This window comes from Nanorana parkeri, unplaced genomic scaffold, assembly GCF_000935625.1.
Source record: "Nanorana parkeri isolate BGI_ZX_2015 unplaced genomic scaffold, ASM93562v1 scaffold646, whole genome shotgun sequence".
Lineage (NCBI taxonomy): Eukaryota > Metazoa > Chordata > Amphibia > Anura > Dicroglossidae > Nanorana > Nanorana parkeri.
The window spans coordinates 609560-635891 of NW_017306914.1; the positions used below are offsets into that span (position 1 = coordinate 609560).

Consider the following 26332-nt stretch of genomic DNA (forward strand, 5'->3'; position numbering starts at 1 on the left):
GCTTTGACATCACAGCCATGAATAAGTAAATCACAGCTTTTCACTCCTCCTGGTCTCTGTACTTGCATGTTGTTGTTGTTATGTTGCCCACAGTGATACTCTTGGATTGTACAGATCCTCTACTAACTCCATGAAAGGAAAGGGGAAGGCTGCAGGAAAATACTCGAGAAAAGGCTTACTTGCTGCCTGTTCATTCTGACTCTTAAAGCAGAACTCCGGGCAGAATTGTTCTGAACTCTTGCAATGGGGCTACCCACACAGTGCAAAGGTTAAGTGCTCATTTTTGTCTAGGTGCTAGACAAGAATACTTTTGCCTGGAGTTCTTCTTTAAGTACACTTCAGTAAGATTCAGCATATGATGTATAATAAAGCTAATTACACAAACTATTCTCTGTTTCTGCTTGGATTCCAGTAATTTATTTTGGTATTTTACCATTCACAAGATAAAACTGTAAATTCAGCTTTGCACAATGTATTTTAGTCTAACTCAGAGGTAGGTAATCTTGATGCTCCAGCTCTGGTGAAACTACAAATTCTATCCTGCTTCGGCCTCTTGGAGTCATGCAATGCCTCAGGGGAATTGTAGCTCCATAATAGCTGGTGTGCCAAGGATCCCTAGTCCTGGATTAACTATAGTTACAACTTTGTTTTATAGTTTAGTATTTTTGGCATTGGTGTCCTGTGTAGTAAGACTTCCTCTCACTTTATTTCTCCAATGGGAGCAGCAGATGCACACAAATTACAGGGGTCCTTACCTTTTCCCCGATGATCTAAAACGCTTAAAAAAAGAAGGGTCCAATTTAAAAAATTCCACCCCTCCCCCACCCTGCATTTAATGGTGCCCTAACAGTACTGTAAGCCTCTAGGAACAAAGAACAAAGTCGCTTCACCCTGTATTATGTTTTTACAGCTCAGTCATCTCACTGCCCCAGGGTATGTTGCTTTATGTCCCACGCGTCTGTGTGCAGTAGAAACGGAGATCCAGACATGGACAGATAACTCCTCTTCATTCCCAAACACGCTTTGCAAAGATGGAATCTTGATTGACAGCTAACATCTCCCTGTCCCTGCACTTTCCAGACATAGGTGAGGTCACAGAAATGCAGAGGAAGGAGGCACATTCTCACGGGAATTAACACAAGTACTAGAACTGGAAGGGAGCCTTGTTTAGTGTTGGGAAAGTGCAGTGACAGCGCCATAAGAGCGGGCAATCAAGAGGCCGTCTCCCTTGTAGATCGTGGTTGGGAATGAAGAGAAGTGTCAAAGTCTGTATCTCAGTTTCTACTCCACCCATTTGCATGGGATACAAAGCAACATACACTGTGGGAGTTCGGTGTCTGGGCCATGGAAAAATAATACAAGGTGAGACCTTTTCTTTAAGTCTGACTTTGTGTTTGGCTATCATTGTTCTTAGTTCCTGGAGGCTTACAGTACTGTGCTGAACACATAAAAAAATTGCTTGGTCTATGGTATTTATGAAGGGCAAGGGCCCCCTGACACTCAGACTATGTACTGCACTGAAAGGTTAAGAAATGTTTACTTCTGAAATGAACATAGCCTCCATTGTCTCAGCTTGCTGAAGGCAATAAGTACTATCCTTGTCGCACTCCTTACCGATATGTCCCTTGTAGTGGGGGGTGCTCGCAGTGACCGCGGATGGCGCTGCGAATGTCAGCAAAAATGTAGAAATGTCACCAGCACACTAATCCTTTTAAGATAGCAAAAGCTTCATTTATTGAAGTTTTTTGTCATATGACCAAACAAGCGCTTTCGGGACCGCGCAGGGTCCCTTCATCAGTCAATGCTAAAGCCTGATGAAGGGACCCTGCGTGGTCCCGAAAGCGCTTGTTTGGTCATATGACAAAAAACTTCAATAAATGAAGCTTTTGCTATCTTAAAAGGATTGGTGTGCTGGTGACATTTCTACATTTTAGCTTGCTGAAGGCCTCCCATAATAGTGAGAGAGCTACAGCACACGCCAACCAAGGCCACCTCTAACACAAGTTCCAGGAGCAATGAAACACTTGGTGCTCATCTGTTTAAAATGAATTTGTTAGTACTGGGAAAAGGATATCTCCTCTCCTTCTTTCCTGTCTGGTGAACAACTTATAAACCTGCAACCAAAGGCACAAGATACGTTTATGGTCACAACACTCTTGAGACTTTCTTCTCACTAGACTTTCTTCTCACATCCTATTCTGTTTAATTACCAGCCTCCATCTAAGACACTGCTATGCTGATTACATTGAACAATTTCCTTGCTGCAGGGTAATAAAAGAAAGTGGTACCTACTCCTGGAATTTTGGGGAGCAGACAATGGCAATGGACTCTGGCAGCATCATCTGATAGGAGCAGTGAGTGTGCAGGTCCACGCTGGAGAGGAAGGCAGTCTGAGTCGGATGGGTCTGTGGGAAAAAAAAAAAAAAAAAAAAAAAATTTGAATGGTCAAATTAACTATTCAGGCAGATTTTGCTGGTATGGTTCTTGTGCAAGTCCCCGGACCTCTCCGATAACATTATGAATAACAGGGTCCTGACATGGTGATACAGCCAGTTTATTTTATGAATATAGGTGAAGCTAGAAATACATTCTTAGCAAGGAAACCCACCACACGCAGACCGCACCTAGTCATACAATGAACAGTTAAATGAAATGCAATCCAGGAATCTGTGCAGAATAATAAAGTATGTAAAGGAAATCTAGAGTTATTTTGTACATGGTTTTTTTTCCATGTATTGTGACTAAAGCAGACCTTTACCCCCTTTCAGTAAAATCACATCGGCATGCAGCTCTGCATGCCTAAAAAAAGGTGCCTAAAAAATAACTAAAAAAGGTACAGATTCCTCAATCCACGCTGTTTAGAGGGCTGAACAAGTGCAATCTTCAGGTGTATGGCTAACCTTAAGGCACCATTGAGAAAAGCTGCAGTATGGGCTTACAACCACCATACCACTACTTCCAAGTTAAAAAAAAAGGAGCACCACACATTTACAAAGCACGATGGGGTGCTTTACAAAGGTACATAAGGGTTCACGTGCTCTAAAGTAAGATTAATGGTATTCATATGAATGAGAAAATAAAATAGCTGAGAATAGGAGAGCCTGGGGGGATCTGACAACATAAAAGTTGTTAGTGTTTTATCATGAACTGTATTGTTTTCTGTACTTTTTTTAATCGTTGTGCTGGATACATGTTCCCGATTGTTAATTATTAAAATTAAAAAAAAGAAACTTACATTTACCAAGCTTGGGACTTGTTCTACTCCTATATATGTGCCATGCAGATGTTTAAAACAACACTTGTCATCTCAGACTAAGGTCTTGTTCACACCTAGGCGTATTGCATATGCGCGTCTGTTGCGCAACCGTTGGCTCTCAAAATACCTGAACCATGCCGGCATCCAATCAGATTGTTCAGGTATTCTGAGAGCCAGCGGGGCCGACTAGCAAGATACTGAAGCTTGGCCCAGCGGGAGATTCCTCCATACACACAGTTTAGGGTAGATGGAGGAATCTGTTGCACTTTTTTTGAATATAGAAAATCTGCAGATAATCTATAGGTGTATGGGCAGCTTAACACAACTCCCTTCAGTGTATCCTAACTGGGTGCTGCCAGACTCATCCACCTTACCAACTGTTCAGTGTCCATCACCCCCCTCTGTCAATCCCACCAAACAAAGGCATTCACACTTCTGCCCTGAGCCACATCACCAACCTCAAAATATCACATAAACTCTTCACTCCTCCCAAGACTTTGATGTATAGATTCCTCAGGACCTCCTCTTATTCTCACCTCCAAGACTTCTCCAGAGCTTCTCCCTTCCTCAAACTCCCTATGCTAACCTGCCCAGGTATCTCCTACTCTGTCTGTCTTTTGGTGGTCCCTGTAAACTCATCTCTTCAGGGAAGCCTAACCTACCTGTACCAAACTGAACTATTACCATCCCAATGAACTCAACCCCATGCAGCTATCTTTTTTATGACTTGCCCCTCCCTTAAGATTGTAAGCTCTCACGATCAGGGTCCTCCTAACCCTCCTGTATTAGAACTCTATTGTGTCCCTTTATTTTCTAAAGCAAACTGTTGGATCTATATGAATCCTGAAGAACAACAACAACAAGGATAAGCAACCACTCTCTAAAACTTATGAAGCACAATTTACAAAGCTAAGACATCAGGATAAGGTTCTTGATTTTCAAAAATGTGTTTGTTTTTTTTCAACGAAGTCCAATGAGATATAAAAAAAAAAAGAAAACAACACGGTTCACACCAACAGCAATGCTCAACTGCACCGGCTGCTAGTGTGTGTGTGCCTGGACAGTGCTGATGCGCTCAATGCCACATTACACTTTCTTCTTTTTTTGTTAGAACTTTATTGAAATGTCTCAAGTGACATTTCATTATGTTCTATGGTCTTACCGCGGTGCAATATGGCTGTACTGCATCTCACTGCGGTGCACTGCATGCTGTAGCTTTTTTTTTTTTTTTAAATCGCACACCACCAGAGTGCAGTAGTGTGAACGTTCACCCCTCATGACAAAGCAAATTGTCTTGCAATCGGGCTGTACTAGAAAAACCAGCAAGTGCAGCCCGAATGCAGATGGTGTGAATGAGCCCTACCTCTGCGTTAAAGGTTTGTGAATTAAAGTGACATTAAAGTCAAGTTTTTGTTTTCCTCCCCCCAATGGTAATGTCAGCACTTACCTCAACTGATGTCTCTCAATCCGATCTTCCTCTTCTTTCCTGTCCTTTTCAGCCTTCTCTCCAGCGCTGCGGCAGGTGTCCGATCCAGCGCTGACTCCTCTGTCCTTGCTGGTACTTCCGATCCCCCGGTGTCTGCATGCGGGTGCACGCGTCCATAGACTTACCTTGCGTCTTTCCTCGTCTCCCGGCCGAAAATCCAAACTGCGCATGAGCCCGCCCCAAGATGCTCTGCGGCCACCCGAGCAGTTTCGGATGGGAGCGCGCGGCGAAGACGGGGTAAGTTTAAACCGCTGTTAAAGCGGTTTTTAAAAAAAAAACTTTTTGCATATATCTACTGCTCGCTAGCTGTAGATATATGCAAAAAAAACCAGAGGGTTTAGAAACCCTTTCAATTTAAAAAAAAAGGAAGAGCCACGAAGTGCAGTTTTATTATCCTCACATTTTTGACATTGTAAATTCCCTCCATTTCTGTCGGAGATGGGCTGGAAACAATTAGTAAGCGGTCTGCACGGCAAAAAACAATCAGACCATGAACTAGAAACCACAAAACATTAGAGTTGAAACTTGTACGTACATGTATCCATCCCAGTGTTATAAGCCCGTGCTGGTCCTGAATCAAGAACAGGTCTTCCTCATTTTCAGTGTTACAATAATCGGGACCACCACACTGCTTAGGCACAATGACGTGAGTGATGGTAAATTCATTCTGCAACTAGGAAGAGAAGAATAGATCAGGTTAGGAAAATGCGATTTATATAAAGCATGGAAAGGAGAATTTAGTATTTTTGTGTAATTCAAACATATTAAAGTATAATTGAATGTTGCAGCAATCTGCACTTATTCTTTTTCCCCTTCGTCTAACCTAACCCTCTCCCCCCTCTACATATGCGGACTTACCTCCTACCTAATGACAGAAATGTATCTTATTTATGTATCACTCGGCTGTAGATTCTCAAACCATCTCCGAAATTGGTGCTGACACTGTCCTTCCTTCTGGAGGGGGGCTACTTTTGTTCCCCATGTCACTGTGTGTGTTGTAAAGTAGTCACCGCTCCAAGCTCACTCCTGTGATGCACTACAATCCCAATACAAATGAATAAACTAAACATGAGATTGTAGTCCATCACAGGAGTGAGCTTGGAGTGGTGACTACTTTACAACCATGGGGAACAAAAGTAGTCACCATCCAGAAGGAAGCACAGTGTCAGCACCAATTCAGAGATGATTTGAGGATCTCCAGCCGAGTGATACACAAATGAGATACATTTCTGTTAATAGATAAAGTACTTGAATGTATTTTTAAGGTTTAATTCCTGGAGTTTAGTGTCTCTTTAACTACCTCCAGGCCGGCCGTAGTAAAAAAAAAACTGCTGGCCGGGAGCTCTCTAGATCTGAGTGGGCGTCTTTAGACGTCCGCTCAGACACACCCCCTCGCGCGGGCAGCTGGGCGCGCGCGAGCGGGAAATGGCCGATATTTAAAAACAGGCAGCGATGCCTGATAACATACAAGCAATCCGCTGGCTGTAGAGCCGGCGGATCGCTTGTATGGGGTAACGATCGGTGCCCCCCCAATAAAGAGGACCTGTCACATATTTTGCTATCACATGGGAGGGTTTTATTAGCCCCCTATCTGATAGCAATAAAGTTTAGTGGAAAAAAAAAAAAATAGGAAAAAAAAATTAAAGTCCCTCCCAAAATTTTTTAATTGACACATAAAAAAGAATAAAATAAATAATTTTAAAGTCCCCACCCATACATACACGCATGCAAACATGCGTCGGGGGCGCATACGTGCAAAAAAAGACGATTGCGCCCATTACGCCGCACATGTTACATATCGCCGCGAACGTCGCAGTGAGAGCAATAAGTCTAGTGCCATCAATCACTGATACACTAAACTGATGAGCGGTAAAAGCTTTTAAAGTGTCGCCTATGGCCAATTTTGGGTATGGAATTTTTTTAAGCGATGTCGCGGGTGCGCGCAATTTTAAAGCTTGACGTGTTTGGTGTCTTTTTACCCGACGTGACCCCGACTTTTATATTTTACCAAAAAACTGGGTAATAATAAATGTTTCCTAACATAATGTAAAAAAAAACTTTTTTTCAAAATCATCAGTAATTTTTCCTAATTATAGTAAAAAATAAAACCCCCAGTGGTGATTAAATACCACCAAAAGAAAGCTCTATCTGTCCCCAAAAAATGGTATAAAATTCATTTCAGTACAGCGTTGCATGACGGAATAAACGTCAGTCAAAGTACCGCAGCGCTGAATACTGAAAAATGGCCTGGCCAGGAAGGGGGTGAAACACTTGGTCTTCAAGCAGTTAAGGACAGACAGGGCCATCACATTCTTACCAGCTTCCCACACAGGATGCCACAGGTCTCCACTGCTTTTTGTGTGTTCACCTCTGCCAGCTTTAGAAACTTCACACACGCTTCCCGAGGAATCCTGAGATGGCGCAGTCCATCATTGCCAGCTGCTGCAAAGAAAAAAAATAAGAACCATTTGAACATTTAGTGCACAAAAAATTATTTTACATTTCTGCTTTTCTTAAATGTGAACTTTAGGCAGAGGTAAAACACAAATAATGCAGAACACCCGCCCACAATGACATGAAAATGAATAACCCATTTAAAAGGTGAAATATAAAAGAAGCTTTTATTTCAGTATTCACTGTTAATCTAGTGATTGCTGGTTATGAGTTGATGAGTGCGTTTGCCATTTGTTTTGCTTGTCTGATTTGGTGCAGTGACACACTGGGGGTCTCAGCTGCTGTTGTGATGTGCGGGGTCCCTTGTGTGTCCCTGTTCCTTTTAGGACGTTTGGCCGCCTCCTGGCGAACCTGCACCCAATTTTGTCTTTTGCTCTATGTGCTCCAAGATGGAGACTCTCATAGGTTAGAGTTAGGACGGCACTACACAGAGGAGCATTGACGAGGCAGTACGGCTTTCACATATTCTGCAGAAGACGTGTATCTAAACCTCTGTTTTTAACCTTAGCGGTGAGACAAGTTTTTTTGCATGCTGGCTGGTGAGTGTGCTGGGAAACTTTTTATGCTGGATGTAAACAAACACCATAGGCCATGACAATTGTACTGAGTCCACCAACTCCGGCCCTCCAGCTCTTGTGGAACTACAAAACCTATGAGGCATTGCAAGATTCACACAGCCATGACAGAATTTGTAGTTTTACCACGACTGAAAGGCCAGAATCTTCTCCCCCCCGCTGGTGTAGGGGGGAGGGTGGGTTAGTTTAAGTCAAGGCAACGAGAGAAATAGGAAAAGGTGCACGTCGCATTAAATCGCACTTATCCTCCAAGAAGGCTTTATGGTGATACTTGCAGTACTAAAATAAAAGGTATTATATATCAAAAGAAGAAAAGTAACACTATTATACATAAAACATGTTCATAAGCAGAAGAAAAACAGTGGAGCATGGTGGAAATGTGTCTAGTAGGTAAGGAACATTTCTACTCTGCAATATCTCCTGTGTTTATAGCGAAGACCCAGTCCCTAAAATTCTGTCTGACAGTTCAGGGGCGTCCCGAGGCTGGGTGACACCCGGAGCGATAACCGAGTGTCACACGGCGAGACGTCACTGCTCATGACGTCACCACGCACGTGCGCGATGATTCCATTGCGCACGCGCGGCAGTATTCCGATACCTGCCGGCGGCCATCTTGGTGATGGACACCGGCAGAGAGAGGAGGGGAAAGTCACCCGGCAGGATAAGGTATGCCGCCGTGTCCCCTCCTCTCTCCTGATACTGGTCGGGCGTTCGGTCCATGACTGAGCGTCCGACTTTTCAGAGGGGGGTGACACCAAAGTGACTGAGTCATTTTGGTGTCACCCCTCCAATGGTGTCACCCGGGTGCGGGCCGCACCACACGCACCCTCCTTGTGACGCCACTGTGACAGTTCAAAGTTCTGTCTCCGGTCTGTGGAACAAATGGCAAATCTATGTGGAAGCCACATTGCTATTGCTGGCTATTTCTGCTGGCAGCACATCCTACTGCACCGACTTTGGGTGATTATGCGGGACAGGATTCTGAATGTTAGTTATTTTGGCTGTCACCAGCACCACCATAATATTCATGCTGCCCTTTCCTGGGACACAGTGCTGAATTCCTAAGATGACTGGCTGGTGAGTGTGCTGGAAACATCCACCTACCTTTAAAAAGGAGAACTATGAGGGGAGTGAAAATCCCTCAACCTCATAGTTCGAGCTGACGTGTGACAATTAAACTGTCACGCGTCGGCTCAATAGATCGGGAAGTGAGCGAACACATACCGTCGCTCGCTCACTTCTCGATCATCTCCCTGCAGAGAGCAGTGTCTGTCACTCACGGCTCCCTGCAGGGATTCCCCCCCTCCCCTGTCCGATCCTCCAGCGCTGACTGGTGGAGCGGAAGGGGGAGGGTACAGCTGGCTCTAGATAGGCAGAACCAGCTGTCAATCACGCAGCTGGGTGGATCTCGACAGTAATGTTGGGATCCGCCCTAGCTGCGGCGCTCTCAGTATACCGCGAGCTGTAGCTCGCGGTATAATGAGCTTTGGGTCACGGGAGGCCGCTAGTTTGTGTCCTCCCGTGACCCTTAGGAGAACTATGGGGAAAAACACTTACCCCATAGTTCTCCTTAATCTATTTATTGCTGTGCATGTCCCAGGTTGAAAATTTGCCGGATTAGGGAGCACGCTATACAGAAGGGCCTTGAAGCGACAGTGTGGCTTCCACATAGATTTACTGCAAATATATGCTGCTAACACCTCTGCTTTTAATACATATGGGGGAATCAAAACTGGGCCAGACAGAATCTGGAACAGTTGACCATAGTAACCATCATCTTCTCTCTTCAGTTTAGCTTTGAAAATGAAAGATAGAATCTGGAGCAGTTGCCTATGGCTACCAGTTAGTTTGTCTGCCCCAGTTTTGATAAATCCCCCTCACAGTGTTTGAGTGCTGGCTATTTCTGCTTTAGACTGATGCAAATGTCAGTAAGGTGTATATGAATCTGTTGCAGAGTTGCCTCTGCGACGCATGCAAATTTTGTTTTGCAACGCAATACTTACACATGCAACACACTTAACTTCAACATGGAAGAGGTCTTATCTACCTCCACTTTTCTTTTCACCGATATGGCGATATTTCTTAATGAATATGTTGCAGCCATAGTGCCAGAATGTAAAAGTGTCGCACATAAGAACTAATCTCATTTGTCGCATGCGTCAGAACCACCAAGAAAACTGTTGCGCAGCTTTGGTGAATTTGGCGCAGGTTTTTCTAATACAGGCACACATAGGGTTGCCACCTGTCCCGGATTCACCTGGACTGTCCGGGTTTTGACTCCTGTATGTGCTGTTTCCGGGTTTCAGGCCAGCTGAAACTCAGACACAGCACAAACCGGCCTTAAACCCCTGACTGTCCAGGTGAATCCGGGACAGGTGGCAACCCTAGGCACAATGCCAGAAAAAAGCAGCAAATGCTTTAATCAATTGTCCCCATGATATTATGAAGAAAGTGGAGGTGTTGCTTGCAGGTACCAATTGCATACCACATTAGCCCTTTCCTCTAACTTTTATACATGAGCACCACTGTGGTGTAAGATGCAGTGTCTTACTTACAGCCTTCATGATGACTTGCCGGCTTTAGAGTCCTGTCAACAACAGGTGGCCTTGGTAGGACAGTGTCATTTGTGGGGAGCTGTGGAGTGGTAGGGGGCTCGGTAACGCCCGGGATGAGGGGTCCTTCAGACACTTTTGAGCCAGGGGTGTCCGTTGAGAACTGATTTAGGATGCGTAGCCTCTCACTCTCCAATTCTTTCCTTCGGATCATCTCCTCAAAGGCATGGAACTGCTCCTGCTGTTCTTGCTGCCGTTTCATGAGCGCCACCCTTTGCTTCTCGGCTTCTAGCTGCTGCTGCAGGGCCAGCCGGCGTGTGCTCTCCTCTTCCTCACATCTCTAGATGGACACCACCAAAAATCGTCAGCGGCCACTCACTTTACTGGGCAGACCAGCCAAAATAATGTATTCTGTAAACTCACCTTTCTCTCCAAGAACTCGGCATATTCTTTACCGTATCGCTTGTGCAGCTCTTTCTTGAGCTCTTCTGCCTTTGGGAAAGCCACTTCTTTTAGTTTCTACAAGAGGAAGGTTACAAATCGGTTCACTCTACCAAATGCAGCCAGTGAGCAATGCCTCCAGCCAGGGCCACTCACCTTTAATGTTTCCTTCTTCTCTACAGCATTGGTCGTTCTGTAATCTCGATGCTTAGGAAGCCTTTCTATAAACAACCTAAAGCAAAAGAAAAAATAACAACAGTTCTGGTTTTATTTACTGTGCATTTTCCCGACATTGTACACTGTGTTGACTATTCTGCTTAAAGTGTTGTGTAAAGCCAAAACTTAACATAGGATAGGAATAAAATTCTTATCAGGTCATTTTTTGCTACCTGTCCTGTTGGACAGATTTCACTTCACTTCACTTCCTGTTCTGAAGATGCATCAAGAAATGGGGGGAAAAAAATCTCTCCAAAGTAAATGAAATTCCCATCTCTGGGAGTTGTAATAGAATCGGGTGTCCTGAATGGTGGAATTACCTTCACATCTTGCTCTGTTGACAGCTAATTTTGGATTTTCCCTGACTTTGGGCAATGATCACCAGGACAAACAGAGGGATGAATCTCCCCAGCAATGACAGAGAGAGCAGAAAAACATGACAAGAAACTAAAATGAGCATTAAAGTGACACTAAACTCAGGAGTTAAATCTTAAAAATACATCCAAGCACCTTAACAATTACCAAACATGTATCTTATTTGTGTATCACTCGGCTGTAGATCTCCAAATCATCTCTGAATTGGTGCTGACACTGTCCTTCCTTCTGGAGGGGGGCTACTTTTCTTCCCCATGGTCCCTGTATGTGGTGTAAAGTAGTCACCGCTCCAAGCTCACTCCCGGGATGGACTACAATGTCAGCACAAATTAGTAAACTGAACATTAGATTGTAATCCATCGCAGGAGTGAGCTTGAAATGGTGACTACTTTACACCACACACTATGGGGGAATGGGGAACAAAAGTAGCCCCCCTCCAGAAGGAAGGACAGTGTCAGCACCAATTCAGAGATGATTTGGAGATCTACAGCCGAGTGATACACAAATAAGATACATTGGGGAAATGTATCAGATTCTGGAGCAGTTGCCCACGGCAACCAATCAGCATCTCTCTTCAGTTTGCTCAGGTAAGATTTGAAAATGAAGGAGAGAAGCTGATTAGTTGTCATGCAAATCTGCTCCAGTTTTGTCTGCTCCAGTTTTGATAAATTCCCCCCCACTGTTGTTAATGGTTAAGGTACTTAAATGCATTTTAAAGATTTAACTCCTGAGTTTGGTGTCACTTTAACCCTTGCAGTGCGGGGGTAGCCCCACTGTAGGGGTACTTTATTGTTTGCCCGGAGATGAGCTTTAAACCTAAAACAAAGATAATTCACATGAGAGGCAATTCTTATGTTCTAGATACATTCCTAGGGATGTCACGATACTAGTATCGGTATCGGGGCCGATACCAGGCATTTTCAGGAGCGCTTATACTCGTGAAAATGCCCCGATTCTTAAGGCCGATACTGGCCCTTTAAATTTTTAAACCGCAGCGGCTGTCCGAGTTTCCGCGCTTGTGGGGACCTCGGCAGCCTCCTCCGTCCCGGCGCAACCATGGACAGCCCCACACCGCACAAAACAGCCCCGGACTCCGACACTCTCCACAGCATAGGAACTGCTCGCAGAGCCCTGCAGAGATCCACATGCAGCCTGGTGACATGTATTCTGCTCTGGGGACATCCGTATTTAGCCCGGTGAGAAACTGCCCTAAAATCTTCAGTCTGTAATAGTTTAGAAAAAATGTCACATGTCCCTTTAAGAAAAAGTATCGGTAATTGGTATCGGCGAGTACTCGAGGGAAAGTACTTGGTCTTAAAAAAAGTGGCACCGGGACATCCCTATACATTCTCCCTTGCTGAAAATGATGAATCACACTTCATGTGACACCACTATGTTCCACATTTGAGTAAAGATATCACTGTATAAAAAATGATTATACGATAACTGATTATTCCGAGTCAAGCTGACTTTTTGTTTGAAAGGAGGTCGCTACACTTACGTGATATATTTGTTGTACAAGATAAAAGCGTGTTCTGTATTGCCCTCCCCTGTGTACACAATGGCCATACGGATCAATTCTACCCCAGATCGGTAGTAGCGCTTCAGTGGTATGTCATCATTCACTTCCACGGATGTCCCCTTCTGTACCAAAGCCCGTAGCCGCTCCTCTGGGGGCAGGCTGGCATCGCTGTGTTCCGGCATGATGGGTCACTGGAAGAGCCTGGGAACCAGAAAAAAAAGACGAGATCAACCAACAATCAGAGTCCAGCCAATAAGTGCAATCTAATAGAATATAATACATGGATATGTGGAGGGAAAAAAAGCAGGAAAAAAGGGGCAATAATGACCAATAAGTGTTCATCTTTACACGCTTTTTGAACTTAGTGGACACCAAGGCCAACAGCAAAGACAAGTGATGGCAAAAAAAAAGACCAAGAGGTCCATCGGGCCTGCCCCTTTTGTTTTTCTCTTCTTAGCTTATATGAATCATCTATCCTTCTCTTTTTGTCCCAAGCATGTTTACATTTAAATTACCGTTGATCGACTTCCTACCTCTTCTGGATGTCTATTCCAAGCATTAGCTACACCTTTGGTAAAACAATACTTTTAAGGTTACATTTAAACTTTCCACATGCTAGTTTGAGGTCATGTCCCCGTGTTCTTGCTCTTGACTTTATATTGAAAATACTGCCCCCCCCCCGAACCATAGTCACACCCTTAATAGTGTCCCTCTTCTATCCTTGGCACTGGACATATCAAGTTCCTGCAGTCTCTCCGATACGTTTTATCCCTGAGACCTGTCTCCTTCCTCCTGCTGGGGATCCCTCTAGTGATAACTAAAGATCTATATAGAGGAATCAGGACCTCCTTCCTCCTGATGGAGATCCCTCTAGTGATAACTAAATATCTATATAGAGGAATCAGGACCTCCTTCCCCCTGCTGGAGATCCCTCTAGTGATAACTAAAGATCTATATAGAGGAATCAGGACCTCCTTCCTCCTGCTGGGGATCCCTCTAGTGAAAACTAAAGAACAATTTTGAGGAATTAGGACCTCCTTCCTCCTGCTGCCGGGGATCCCTCTAGTGATAACTAAAGATCTATATAGAGGAATCAGGACCTCCTTCCTCCTGCTGGGGATCCCTCTAGTGATAACTAAAGATCTATATAGAGGAATCAGGACCTCCGTCCTGCTGCTGGAGATCCCTCTAGTGATAACTGAAGCTCTATACGGAGGAATCAGGACCTCCTTCCCCCTGCTGGGGATCCCTCTAGTGATAACTAAAGATCTATATAGAGGAATCAGGACCTCCGTCCTGCTGCTGGGGATCCCTCTAGTGATAACTAAAGATCTATATAGAGGAATCAGGACCTCCTTCCTCCTGCTGGAGAGATCCTCTAGTGATAACTAAAAGGCCTATATAGAAAAATCAGGGCCTATTTCCTCATGCTTGTGATCCCTGTATTGATGCACCCCTAGAATTCTATTTGCTTCCCCACCGCCAGGCCACAGTGGCTTTTTGCAATCATCTGAAATCAGCACCCCCAAATATTTTTGCTATACTATGTGTTGTGGTTTTCCTGAGGAAGGATTTGGGTTGTGTTATTTGCCCCATTTGCATTTTGCCATGCACAAAACAGAGCTGCATTCACTTCTGCAGAGCAGCAGTCCCAATATGTCACTCAATTTGTTTATGGACGCCTTGTGACAAAGGGTAGTGTATGACACACACACACGACTCCCTGAAAGATCAGCTATAAAAAGAAAATAGAGGTAAAATCCTATATCACATGATCACCTTCTATAGCACACCACGTCACTCATCCCGGCTTGCAACTAATGACACGTCTCTCTTGAGGAAAGTGTGGGAACTCCTTGTATTGTGTCATCTAATATAGCTGCAGGAAGTGATCGCCTCTCAGCATCTCACATGATTAACAATGTGCCTATTCAAGGGCAGTCAGTCAATTGGCTGTAAGCCCCGGCACACCCTCCTATCAGAAAGCCTTTCAGAACATTATAATGAGCCGACAAGGAAAAGCGCAGAAGGACAATCTTGTGAGGACTAATACCATTAACATTTCTAAGGGCTGGTGCAGACCCGGGCGATCCCGGGATGTATGTTCCGGGGCCAGCACCATCGTGTGTGGTTGCACACAGCGGTTGCCGCGCTGCCCCATTGATTTCAATGGGGTTACATCTGCGCTGCAATCGCTGAAAAAAGGTAACGTACCTTTTTTTGCGACAGGCAGCGGTTTTTTTAAGCAGCGATCGTGTTTGATTACACGGGCAGAATTGCGGCGGGAAACCTTTAGAAAAGAATGGGTCCACCAGCACAATCAGCAGTGAAGTGCAACTCAGTGACCGCACGGCAATCCGCGCAGTTTCTTGCACTATTGCCGCGCGGTCACGGATGGCGCAACTATGAACATGGCCTGAAGTGCTGAAATGAACAAGCACACCCCTGGCCAGAACTCACCGCCCCAAATCTCACAGTGCTTTCCTATCAGGTAAACTCTGTCTTGTATGTCACCCAATACTGCTAGGGCTCTAACTGGATCACATTGTGTACCAAAACTAATTCCATGTTCATTTTTCATAAGTTACTGTTTGTACCTTTCTCCCCCCTCCCCCCATTTCAGTGCTGCTGATCTCCTCAAAGCCTCTTTCAGCCACTTCCTGTCTACATGCATATCATTGCTCTGGACTGGCTCTCTGTTAGTGACAAAGGTGACTTATGAATGTGTAATGTGCGTCAGCATGGCTGCCTGGAGCCGCCACCACCACATGTGACAGGGTAACAGCGCAGAAGTCATAGAGTTGTCACCCCATAACAGGAAGTTCCTAAACAAGGACCTCCATGGCAGAATCGCCAGGCATCACTGTAATGAAATCTGAAGATCAAGGCTCACCACACAAGTTACAATGTGACCATAAATCCACCAAACCTATGTAATAAAAGGGACATACCTAATCTAACCATCCAATTTGTATCCAATCGCGTAGGCCCTTGCATGACATACTTATTGGCACATCAATCAGGCTGGAACGCGTGTGGGGAGCTTTACAGACTGGAACGTGTGTGGGGAGCTTTACAGACTGGAACGTGTGTGGGGCGCTTTACAGGCTGGGACGTGTGTGGGGAGCTTTACCGGCTGGAACGCGTGTGGGGAGCTTTACAGACTGGAACGTGTGTGGGGCGCTTTACAGGCTGGGACGTGTGTGGGGAGCTTTACCGGCTGGAACGCGTGTGGGGAGCTTTACAGACTGGAACGTGTGTGGGGCGCTTTACAGGCTGGGACGTGTGTGGGGAGCTTTACCGGCTGGAACGCGTGTGGGGAGCTTTACAGACTGGAACGTGTGTGGGGCGCTTTACAGGCTGGGACGTGTGTGGGGAGCTTTACCGGCTGGAACGCGTGTGGGGAGCTTTACAGACTGGAACGTGTGTGGGGCGCTTTACAGGCTGGGACGTGTGTGGGGAGCTTTACCGGCTGGAACGCGTGTGGGGAGCTTTACAGACTGGAACGTGTGTGGGGCGCTTTACAGGCTGGGACGTGTGTGGGGAGCTTTACCGGCTGGAACGCGTGTGGGGAGCTTTACAGACTGGAACGTGTGTGGGGCGCTTTACAGGCTGGGACGTGTGTGGGGAGCTTTACCGGCTGGAACGCGTGTGGGGAGCTTTACAGACTGGAACGTGTGTGGGGCGCTTTACAGGCTGGGACGTGTGTGGGGAGCTTTACCGGCTGGAACGCGTGTGGGGAGCTTTACAGACTGGAACGTGTGTGGGGCGCTTTACAGGCTGGGACGTGTGTGGGGAGCTTTACCGGCTGGAACGCGTGTGGGGAGCTTTACAGACTGGAACGTGTGTGGGGCGCTTTACAGGCTGGGACGTGTGTGGGGAGCTTTACCGGCTGGAACGCGTGTGGGGAGCTTTACAGACTGGAACGTGTGTGGGGCGCTTTACAGGCTGGGACGTGTGTGGGGAGCTTTACCGGCTGGAACGCGTGTGGGGAGCTTTACAGACTGGAACGTGTGTGGGGCGCTTTACAGGCTGGGACGTGTGTGGGGAGCTTTACCGGCTGGAACGCGTGTGGGGAGCTTTACAGACTGGAACGTGTGTGGGGCGCTTTACAGGCTGGGACGTGTGTGGGGAGCTTTACCGGCTGGAACGCGTGTGGGGAGCTTTACAGACTGGAACGTGTGTGGGGCGCTTTACAGGCTGGGACGTGTGTGGGGAGCTTTACCGGCTGGAACGCGTGTGGGGAGCTTTACAGACTGGAACGTGTGTGGGGCGCTTTACAGGCTGGGACGTGTGTGGGGAGCTTTACCGGCTGGAACGCGTGTGGGGAGCTTTACAGACTGGAACGTGTGTGGGGCGCTTTACAGGCTGGGACGTGTGTGGGGAGCTTTACCGGCTGGAACGCGTGTGGGGAGCTTTACAGACTGGAACGTGTGTGGGGCGCTTTACAGGCTGGGACGTGTGTGGGGAGCTTTACCGGCTGGAACGCGTGTGGGGAGCTTTACAGACTGGAACGTGTGTGGGGCGCTTTACAGGCTGGGACGTGTGTGGGGAGCTTTACCGGCTGGAACGCGTGTGGGGAGCTTTACAGACTGGAACGTGTGTGGGGAGCTTTACAGACTGGAACATGTGTGCTGAGCTTTACAGACTGGAACATGTGTCGGGAGCTTTAAGTCAAAACGTTTAAAAGCCCTCTCAATTGCTGATGAAATCACTTACAATGGATGCTTCTCTTTGATGACAGAATGTTTTAGTTTCCTGCAGAATCAGCTGGTCTTCTGAGCATTGGACCTGATGTCCTGTTTTAGGGTGACTCCTTTCCCTTGCAGGGTCCTATAAAATTTATCAAAACTGGAGCAAACAAAAAACAAAACTGGAGCCGTTGCCCAGGGCAACCAATCAGCTTCTCTCTTCAGTTAAGATTTGAAAATGAAAGAGAAGCTGATTGGTTGCCGTGCACAGCTGCTCCCGATCTTGTCTGCTCCAGTTTTGATCAATTCCCCCCAATGTGTATTGGCTGTAATGACTCGAGGATCCTTAGACCGCTGCAGATGAGGGGGAGAGACACTGGAAGGGGCCGGTCTAACAGCAAGCCGGCTTTCTATAGCATTACTCCCTCCATATATTATATGTGGCCCTTTGGTGAAGTCAGAGTCTGCACTTGAGGTCCCCTATATCAACAAAGTTGACCACTTCTGCCCCAGGGGTACAGCCTATACTCTAGAAAGGGGTAGCCAAAGTTCGTCCCCCGCCAGCTGTGGGCAAACCTTAACCTCCCTGGCGGTATTCCCGAGTGTGACTCGGGGTTAATTTTCAGTACCATAAGCAACCCAGAGCCACACTCGGAATTACAGCGTAGCGTAACTTACCTTGTGCCTCGAGCCGCGCTGTGTCCTCCGGCCGATGCCGGCATCCGTCCCTTGCGAACGTCCGCGTCGCAAGGGGGCGGAACCGGCGGGAATTTTAAAAGTTAAAAAAATAGAACAAGAAAAGGGGAAAAAAAAAATGAAATAATCAGACCGCCAGGGAGGTTAAAGGAGTTGCAAACTTTGAAAATGGGACCTGTTCTCAATTGCTTAACCCCTTCGTGACTGACGACGTACAGTGTACGTCGCCAGCATCGGGGCTGTTTAAACAGACTTTATCCGCCGGGACTCTGTTTAAACTTGTAGAGCCGACTGTCGGCTTTACAACAGAAGCGATCCTGGCGACTTACCTGTCGCCAGATCGCTTCTGCGTCCCGAAGAAGGGGCCGCCCCCCCCAGCAAAAAATGAAAAAAGGGCCTCAGTCATGAAGGGGTTAAAGGAGTTGTAAGGTCCCAGCATCTCCTCTCCTGTTATGACATCAGCAGTGTAATAGGAATACATAGTAGAGTTGTGTCTGATAATACAATCAAAGCTTACTAGAAAAAAATCCCTTTTAAGTATGGAGTGCCGACTTCTGTCTGCCCATCACTTCCATCAACTTCCTGGACTCCCAGTGTGCTTTGTGTCTCTTTCCCTGCTGCTTGATGTGATGCAATCTCCATTTCTTAAGACTACAAATCCCATCATGCATTGCTCCCAGCAAGCAATGATCATGTTACATTGTTCAGATGTTGAGTTGTAGTTCAGCCAGCAGGCTCTGTGAGAGTGGTGACACCAGGAAGTTCATATTCACTGGGCTGAGTGAAATGGTGTCAGTGCATAGATGAAGTTCATCCTATAGGCATCTTCAGTAAGTAAGTTTACACACTTCTAGATGGATCTGGTTATTAGGAGCGGGAGAGAACTTATAGAAATTCAATATAGAAATACGGATTTATTTTTAGTTTGTGACCACAGATACCCCATAACCACTTGCACTCCGCCCATTGTAACTGCACGGGCGGATGGCAAACCTCTTTGCGGCGGGTGGGCGTGCCTGTACGTCATTTTTCTTTTCCTGCTCATGCGTGCCCCCTAGCACGGACGTGTAAGCAGAATCCCGCTGTGCATGTAAGCAGCCAGTACCGGCTGATACATACAAGCGTTCGTGTAGCTATACAGCCGTCCGATCGCTTGTATGACAACAAACAGCGTGCAGCCCATAAAGGCGGAAGCGATGTCTATTACATCACTTCTGCCTTTAGCTGTCATTTCTCTGACTGCTATAGCCAGATAAGACGCTGGGGAAGAAGATCTCGGCTTCATCAGCTACTTTGGGGGTCCCTAGGTGACATTAGGGGTCTTAGAGACCCCTGATGTCTCCATAAAGAGGACCTGTCAGTGTATATTGGCTATTACATAGGAGGATTGTTAGCCCCCTATGTGATAGCAATAACGTTAAGTGTAAAAAAAAAATGGAAGTCACATATTGAAGAAAAAAATGCAATTTAAGTTCCCCGGCCCCACGTGTACGCACAAATAAAAATAAATACATGTCAGGTGCGCCTATGTGTGAAAACAACGATTACGCCACACGTTACATATCGCCACGAACGTCGAAGTGAGAGCAATAAAGTTAGGGCTATCAATCACTGATAACACAAAACAGAGGAGCGGTAAAAGCTTTTAAAGCGTCGCCCATGGTCAATTTTAGGTATGGTCGTTTTTTGCGTTTTCGCGGGTGCGCACAATTTTAAAGCTTGGCATGTTTGGTGTCTATTTACCCGACGTGACCCCGTCTTTTATATTTTACCAAAAAATTGGGTAATAATAAATCTTTTATGACAAAGTAGGGAAAACATTTTTGAACTTTTTCCATTATATAGAAAAAAAAAAACCCCCAGTGATGATTAAATACCATCAAAATAAAGTTCTGTGTCCCCAAAAAAATGGTATAAAAATCTTTTCAGTACAGCGTTGCATGACGGAATAAATGTCAGTCAAAGTACCGCAGCGTTGAATACTGAAAAATGGCCTGGATGGGAAGGGGGTTTAACACCGCGGATGTCAACTGGTTAAGGTAAGTGCTGACATTAACATGGGGGGGAGGGAAAATAAATGTATGCTTTAATGTGACTTTAAATCCCATCATGCATCTGGCTCTGGAAGTCATGCCTGTGGTTGTAAAGAGTATTACCTTATGAGATTTAGAGGGTTATTCACTAAAGAGCAGAAGGATCCAGCTGTAGTTTCGGCTGATCCTTCAGCTCGCTGGAACCGAAGGGCTCCTGTCTGGGCTATTCACTATAGCCAGTACAGCAGCCCGAAGGCAGCCAAGCGACTCAGCCGAGCCGAAGGCATATGCTTCGGCTCAGCTGAGCCGTAGTCCCACCAAAAGCGTGAAGAATGGTCGGCCGAAGTGGACCTCTCTCTACGCAAATGACAGCTGGGCGGAGCCAGCCATGATCTCACGGCTGACTCCGCCCAGTTGTAATGGCAGATCAGTGCCCCCAAATGACCTGGGGATGCTGTTCTGTCATTCAACAATAACAACTGGGCGGATGATGACGTCACTGCCCCATTTACAAGGAAATATCTGATGCACACAAAGTGGATTTATATCCTGCACGGCTATTGAAGAATACATATAAATAAACAATGTCAGGCCCCGGAGCTCAGCTTCATATCTGTCCTTGACTTCAAAGTGAACCTGTTGCCTGTGGAAACTTTACACAAGCTTGCTGTACACACCGCCCTTCATTCTGCTATCATTATAGGATATGATGCTAGAAGGCTCTGCCTGCAAAACAGCATATTGGGAGCCCATCAACCTGTCCTCACTGCTGCTCTGCAGCTGCTGGGGCAACTACAAGTCCCACAATGCCCTGCGAGCCCATGGCACCCAGTGTAGCCCCCACCTACCTCCTTGTTACCTTCACAGCCTCTCCTAGGTAAACCACAACCTCCCTCAGTGTCTCCTCAGCACAGGGTCACCTACACCCGGGCACCGTGCACTTCTCCGCCCCGCTGACACCCGGTCACCACTAATACTCACCCTTACATCCACAACGCCGCTGACTGCATTATTCTTCCGGGTCACGTGATACCCCCTCGCCCCGCCTCCCCGATCATACCAGTGCTGGCGGAGAGTCACGCGGCTCTGACGTCACAAGTCCGTTACGTAATACATCCGCCTTCGAGGGGGACGTGATAGTATCTGGTTTCCATGGTAAACCAGAGAGCGCGGCTCGCTTCCTGTGCAGCCATGACACTGCAAACAAACACTGCCCCCTGCTGGACAGGACTGGGCGTTCAGCTGTTTGGGGAAATGACAGGAATTATTATAATTAGTATAAAGACATTACAATCACAATACAATTCAAGACAAGATGGTAAGGAGGGCCCTGCCCCTGAGGGCTTACAATCTAACAGTCGTACAACACTCTGGATTCAGGCATTTTTTAACTCTAGTAAACTTTTTGGACCATCTTTTGATAAGTAAATCTTGGATAACAGTGGTTCTGTTGGAAAGAACACTTTTTGTGTCTACCATTTATGTATCTGTCAACCTGGGCAGCAATAATTATGCCACAGAAACTATGACTGTGTGAATTGGTGCATTCCACAAGTAGTCATTCACACTGTTGGAAGTCAGTGGATTCTGTTATCTTTGAGATACTTTGGCTCCACGCCCATACCACAGTGGTCAACAAGGTGTGTGGTGAGCTACTGGCTTGGAGGGCCAGTTGCAATATCTTTTTCAAGTTCTGCCTACATGACCTGTATACCAAGGGGCCATGACACCATTACTTGGCATTCCCGAATCTTATTGGGATTTTTTTGATTTGCCACCATATATCTCACTAACTGAACTACAAACCTGGTAACAAGCACTTTGCCTGCCCAATGGAGACATATACCTGCTGTCTTCCAAAATTTTGTGACAGACACCTTCCTTGACCTGCTATATGTCTGCATACAACCTTCTGATCTTTTCCCCTGATCTGAACATTCATTGCACACAAACACTGCAGTGCAGTGTTGAATTGACCCCAACTGCCTGATCTGAAGGCAGTGCAAATATTTTGGGGCTCCCTAATACTGGCAGTTCATTAAATGCTGTTCTATTCTGGTAGCCCCATCACCTCCCTCACCATTTAAAGGTCAAGCATTTGACATTTCTGCCATGGGAGTTGGTGCATTTCTGTCTCAGAGCAATGATCCTGGTAAACTGAATCCCTGTGATTTTCTTTCTTAAAGCTACAATTAATTACCCCATTGGAGACCACAAACTGTAAGCAGTCAAGCTGTCCTTGGAAGTGTAGCACCATTGGCTATTGGGGCCAAGTTCCCATTCACTAGCTACACATTTGCAATATTTACAGTCTGTATAAAGACTTGATCCGTGCCAGTGCTGCTGGGCCCTATTCTCTTCCATAGTTGGCTTTGGTCTGACCTGTCCTCTGGCAGAGAAGAATACTAAAGCTGATGCCTTGTCCTTCTCCATCTTGCTCAAAAAGTTTAAAGCAGAACCCTGGCACCATTGATCCTACATGCATGATGCCTTTTCTCCACCATTGTCTAGTCGGCATCAGGAAGTACATGCACGTGGTAGATGGTCTTGGGGTGAAAAGGGATAAATATGACCTTGAAGACATATAACTGGTGGGTTATAAGTGCCTGCCTATAATTGAAATATCCAATTTGGGTGGGCTGGCCATTTAATAGACATGTAAGCCAGGACAAAATTTGTTTTGTTTAGTTTTGGGTGTTACGTTATTTCTTTTTTTCGATATTCGGGTCCGAAAGTCATTTTGTTTTAGCATTCGGATGAATCCAAATTTTCATTAATTTTGGATGAGTTAAATGATCATTGCTAATGAAACTTAATCGCAGAAAAGTGACATTAAATGTTTACTCTGTTTCTTTTTAACTTTTGACACTTCGCAGAAACAAAAACAAAAAAACACTTTAGGTCAGGTAGGAATGTCAGTGGCGACCCCTGATGTAAGGGAAAAAACAAAACAAAAAACTCCAAAAAAAAAAAACATGGGGTCCCCCCTAAAATCCCATACCAGACCCTTAATCCGGGCAGCAGCCTGGAAGGGCAGGAAAGGGGGGGGGGCGAGCAAGCGCCCCCCGCCCCCCTTCCACCATACCAGGCCACATGCCCTCCGCATTGGAGGATGCTTTTCCGAGGGGGACCCCTTAGAAAAGCACCATGCCCCCATGCCGATGGAGATAAGGGCCTCTTCCCCAGAACCCTGACCCGGTGGTTGTGGGGGTCTGTGGGCAGGAATTGTAGAAATGTCACCAGCGCACCAATCCTTTTAAGATAGCAAAAGCTTCATTTATTGTGCGGTCCCGAAAGCGCTTGTTTGATCATATGACAAAAAACTTCAATAAATGAAGCTTTTGCTATCTTATAAGGATTGGTGTGCTGGTGACATTTCTACAATTGCTGACATTCGCGGCGCCATCCGCGGTCACTGCGAGCACCCCCCACTATAAGGGACATATCGGTAAGGAGTGCGACAAGGATAGTACTTATGGTCTGTGGGCAGGGGGGCGCATCTGCATCTGGGTACCCCCTTTCATAAGGGGCAGTCAGATGTCACCCCCTCCCCTTGTGAATGAGTAAGGGGTACTTCTACCCCTGCTCATTTACTAAAGGGATAAATAAAATGTAAGTAACACACAACACCTTAGAGAAAGTTTCTTTGATTAAAAACACAAGTTTTTGACAACTCCTTTATTTAAAATAAATGTCAAAAATGTCCCACAAAGTCATTCCAGCGTCGGCCGACAAATGAAAAAAACAAAACCTCCCTGATGCAATGATTACATCGGGGCAGAAATAAACAAAGCCAGCTATTGGCTATTTTAAATTTCAATAGCCAATAGCAGGCTGGCTATTGCTCCTCCCACTGCCCTCTGTCAATCAGCAGAGGAGCGGACCTGAAAGAGAACTTTCTCGCTTAGGTCCGCTCCTCTGCTGATTGATATCAGGCAAGGGGTGGAGCAATAACCAGCCTGCTATTGGCTATTGCACTTTAAAATATCCAATAGCAGAATGGCTGCCACCCACTGCCTTCTGTCAGTCCACAGAGGAGCAGACCTGAGAGAGAAAGTTCATTTTCAGGTCCGCTCCTCTGCTGAATGACAGAAAGCAGTGGGAGGAGCAATAGCCAGCCTGCTATTGTCTATTGCACTTCTGCAAAGGAGCCGACCTGAGAGAGAAAGTTCTATAAAAAGAAAATTGGTACTTTCCTAAAATTACATTCAACTTGGAAAGAAAAAATACTAATAACATTTGTTTTTGGGTTGTTTTCTTATAAATACACCCCAAAGACTGCCCCTCCCTCAGGCCGTGCACTTGGAATATCCCCAGCACTGTTACAACGTGCTCTTGCATGCTCATGTACAGTATTGCCAGTAGGATGGCTTCTGGATTACATCAGCAGGATGTTTTTACCTTTCATTTCCACTTACTTGCATCAGCCATTATAAAGGGATCTCTCTCCAATTTTTCGGGTACATTCGGTTATATTGGATCTGGTAGTACACAGTAGGAATAGCTACAGCTATGGTGGGGAGATAAGATTTAGAGGGTTATTCACGAAGGAGCCGAAGGATTAAGCCGAAGCATTGGCTGATCCTTCGGCTCACTTCGGCCACCGCAGCCCTCTAGTTCAGCCGAACCGAAGGGCTGATGTACGGACTATTCACAATAGCCCGTACAGCCAGAGCCGGCCTTAGGCCTTTAGGCGCCCTGTGCGAGAAAGCTTTACAGCGCCCCTCAGTGACCACACCCCTCAGTGGTCACACCCTTTAGTGGCCACACCCCTGTAACCACACCCATTTTCCCCAATATCCGCACCATTTAAAGACTCCTATTTTGTTAAGCCGCAAAGAAACATATTAAAAAGTATGATAAAAATAAAACTTTTATTCAAAGGTATTAAACTTGTAGGCACAATAGAAGTATTCTTATCAAATAAAACAACAGAAGGTAAACAATAAATGTCAAACTAAAATAGAGTATATACAAATAAAGTGTCAGGTTGTCATGCCAACCCTTTCTTCAAGTATGTGCATCTAGAAAAGTAAAAATAGAAAACAGAACACAAAACCCGGACTACTTGTAAAATGAATGAATAACTATATGTCCGAATATACGAGAAATGTATTCGGGCACATAATAATTTGTTTGAGAAGTTGCGGCGGCCATGTTGGCCACCGGCGTGTTCTGTGAATGCGTGCCACCATCTTGGAGGCAGAGAGCATGACGTTACATGACGCCATGCATGCGTGGCGTCAGGTGACGTCACACGCCCATATTGGCCCTAGATATACACCAAGATGGCGGCGCCCAACACGTGCGGTGTTATATGACGTCATGCGCCCTGCCTCCAGAACACGCCAATGCCTGAATCCAAAATAGCATAAAAAAGTGTTTTGTTTGATGAAACAAATTAAAACTTTTTTAGTTTTCGTTCATTTCATCTGAAATTAATTTTTAGTCTTCGCACATGTCTAATAATACGTTTGTGTGTGTGCGTGTGTGTGAGGGGGGGCTGTTTTCACTTTTTAAATTTTGTATTATTTTTTTCATAATTTTTTATTTATTTATTTTGTACTGTTGGGGGGGCTTTGGAAATATAGCTGTTTCTGAATGGGGAGGAGCCTCTGTACTGAGTGCTTCTCCCCATTGAGGAAATCTTGATATGACAGGCTGTGATGTAAATCACAGCCTGTTCATTCATAACTGGGGGACACATAGTACTATGTACTATGTGTCCCTAGTTATTTACAAACACTGGAGTGATCAGACGAGAATTTTTTGTAATTATTTTTTTTACATTTCTTTTTTTTTTTATTACATTTTTTTAAAATTCTGCCCTCTACCTCAGAGGTAGCGAACAGAATAAGCGAGGCTAATGCCGTTTGGCGCCACTCGGCTATTCACTCATTGCCGTTTGTCAATAAGGGCGAACGGAAGCGAGTGAACTGCCGGAGGTTCGGCTCAGCGGCCGTCGAGCTGCGACCGCGTGGACACTGACGGCTCAGAGGTGATCGCGGACTGCGCTCTTTGTGGATCCCCCTGTT

General features: G+C 45.9%; 1 protein-coding gene across 1 annotated transcript in view; it reads right to left on the reverse strand.

Moving 5' to 3' along the window:
- Positions 1-21344, reverse strand: part of STAMBP (STAM binding protein) — a 24014-nt gene extending 2670 nt beyond the window's left edge. The window contains exons 1-8 of the mRNA XM_018563264.1: positions 21279-21344; positions 12857-13078; positions 10921-10996; positions 10747-10842; positions 10327-10663; positions 7060-7184; positions 5278-5415; positions 2293-2405 (exon numbers count right to left, since the gene is read on the reverse strand). Coding sequence (XP_018418766.1) covers positions 2293-2405; positions 5278-5415; positions 7060-7184; positions 10327-10663; positions 10747-10842; positions 10921-10996; positions 12857-13059 — 1088 coding nt within the window. The 5' untranslated portion in view covers positions 13060-13078; positions 21279-21344. The remainder of the gene's footprint in view (positions 1-2292; positions 2406-5277; positions 5416-7059; positions 7185-10326; positions 10664-10746; positions 10843-10920; positions 10997-12856; positions 13079-21278) is intronic.
- Positions 21345-26332: the final 4988 nt, after the last annotated feature.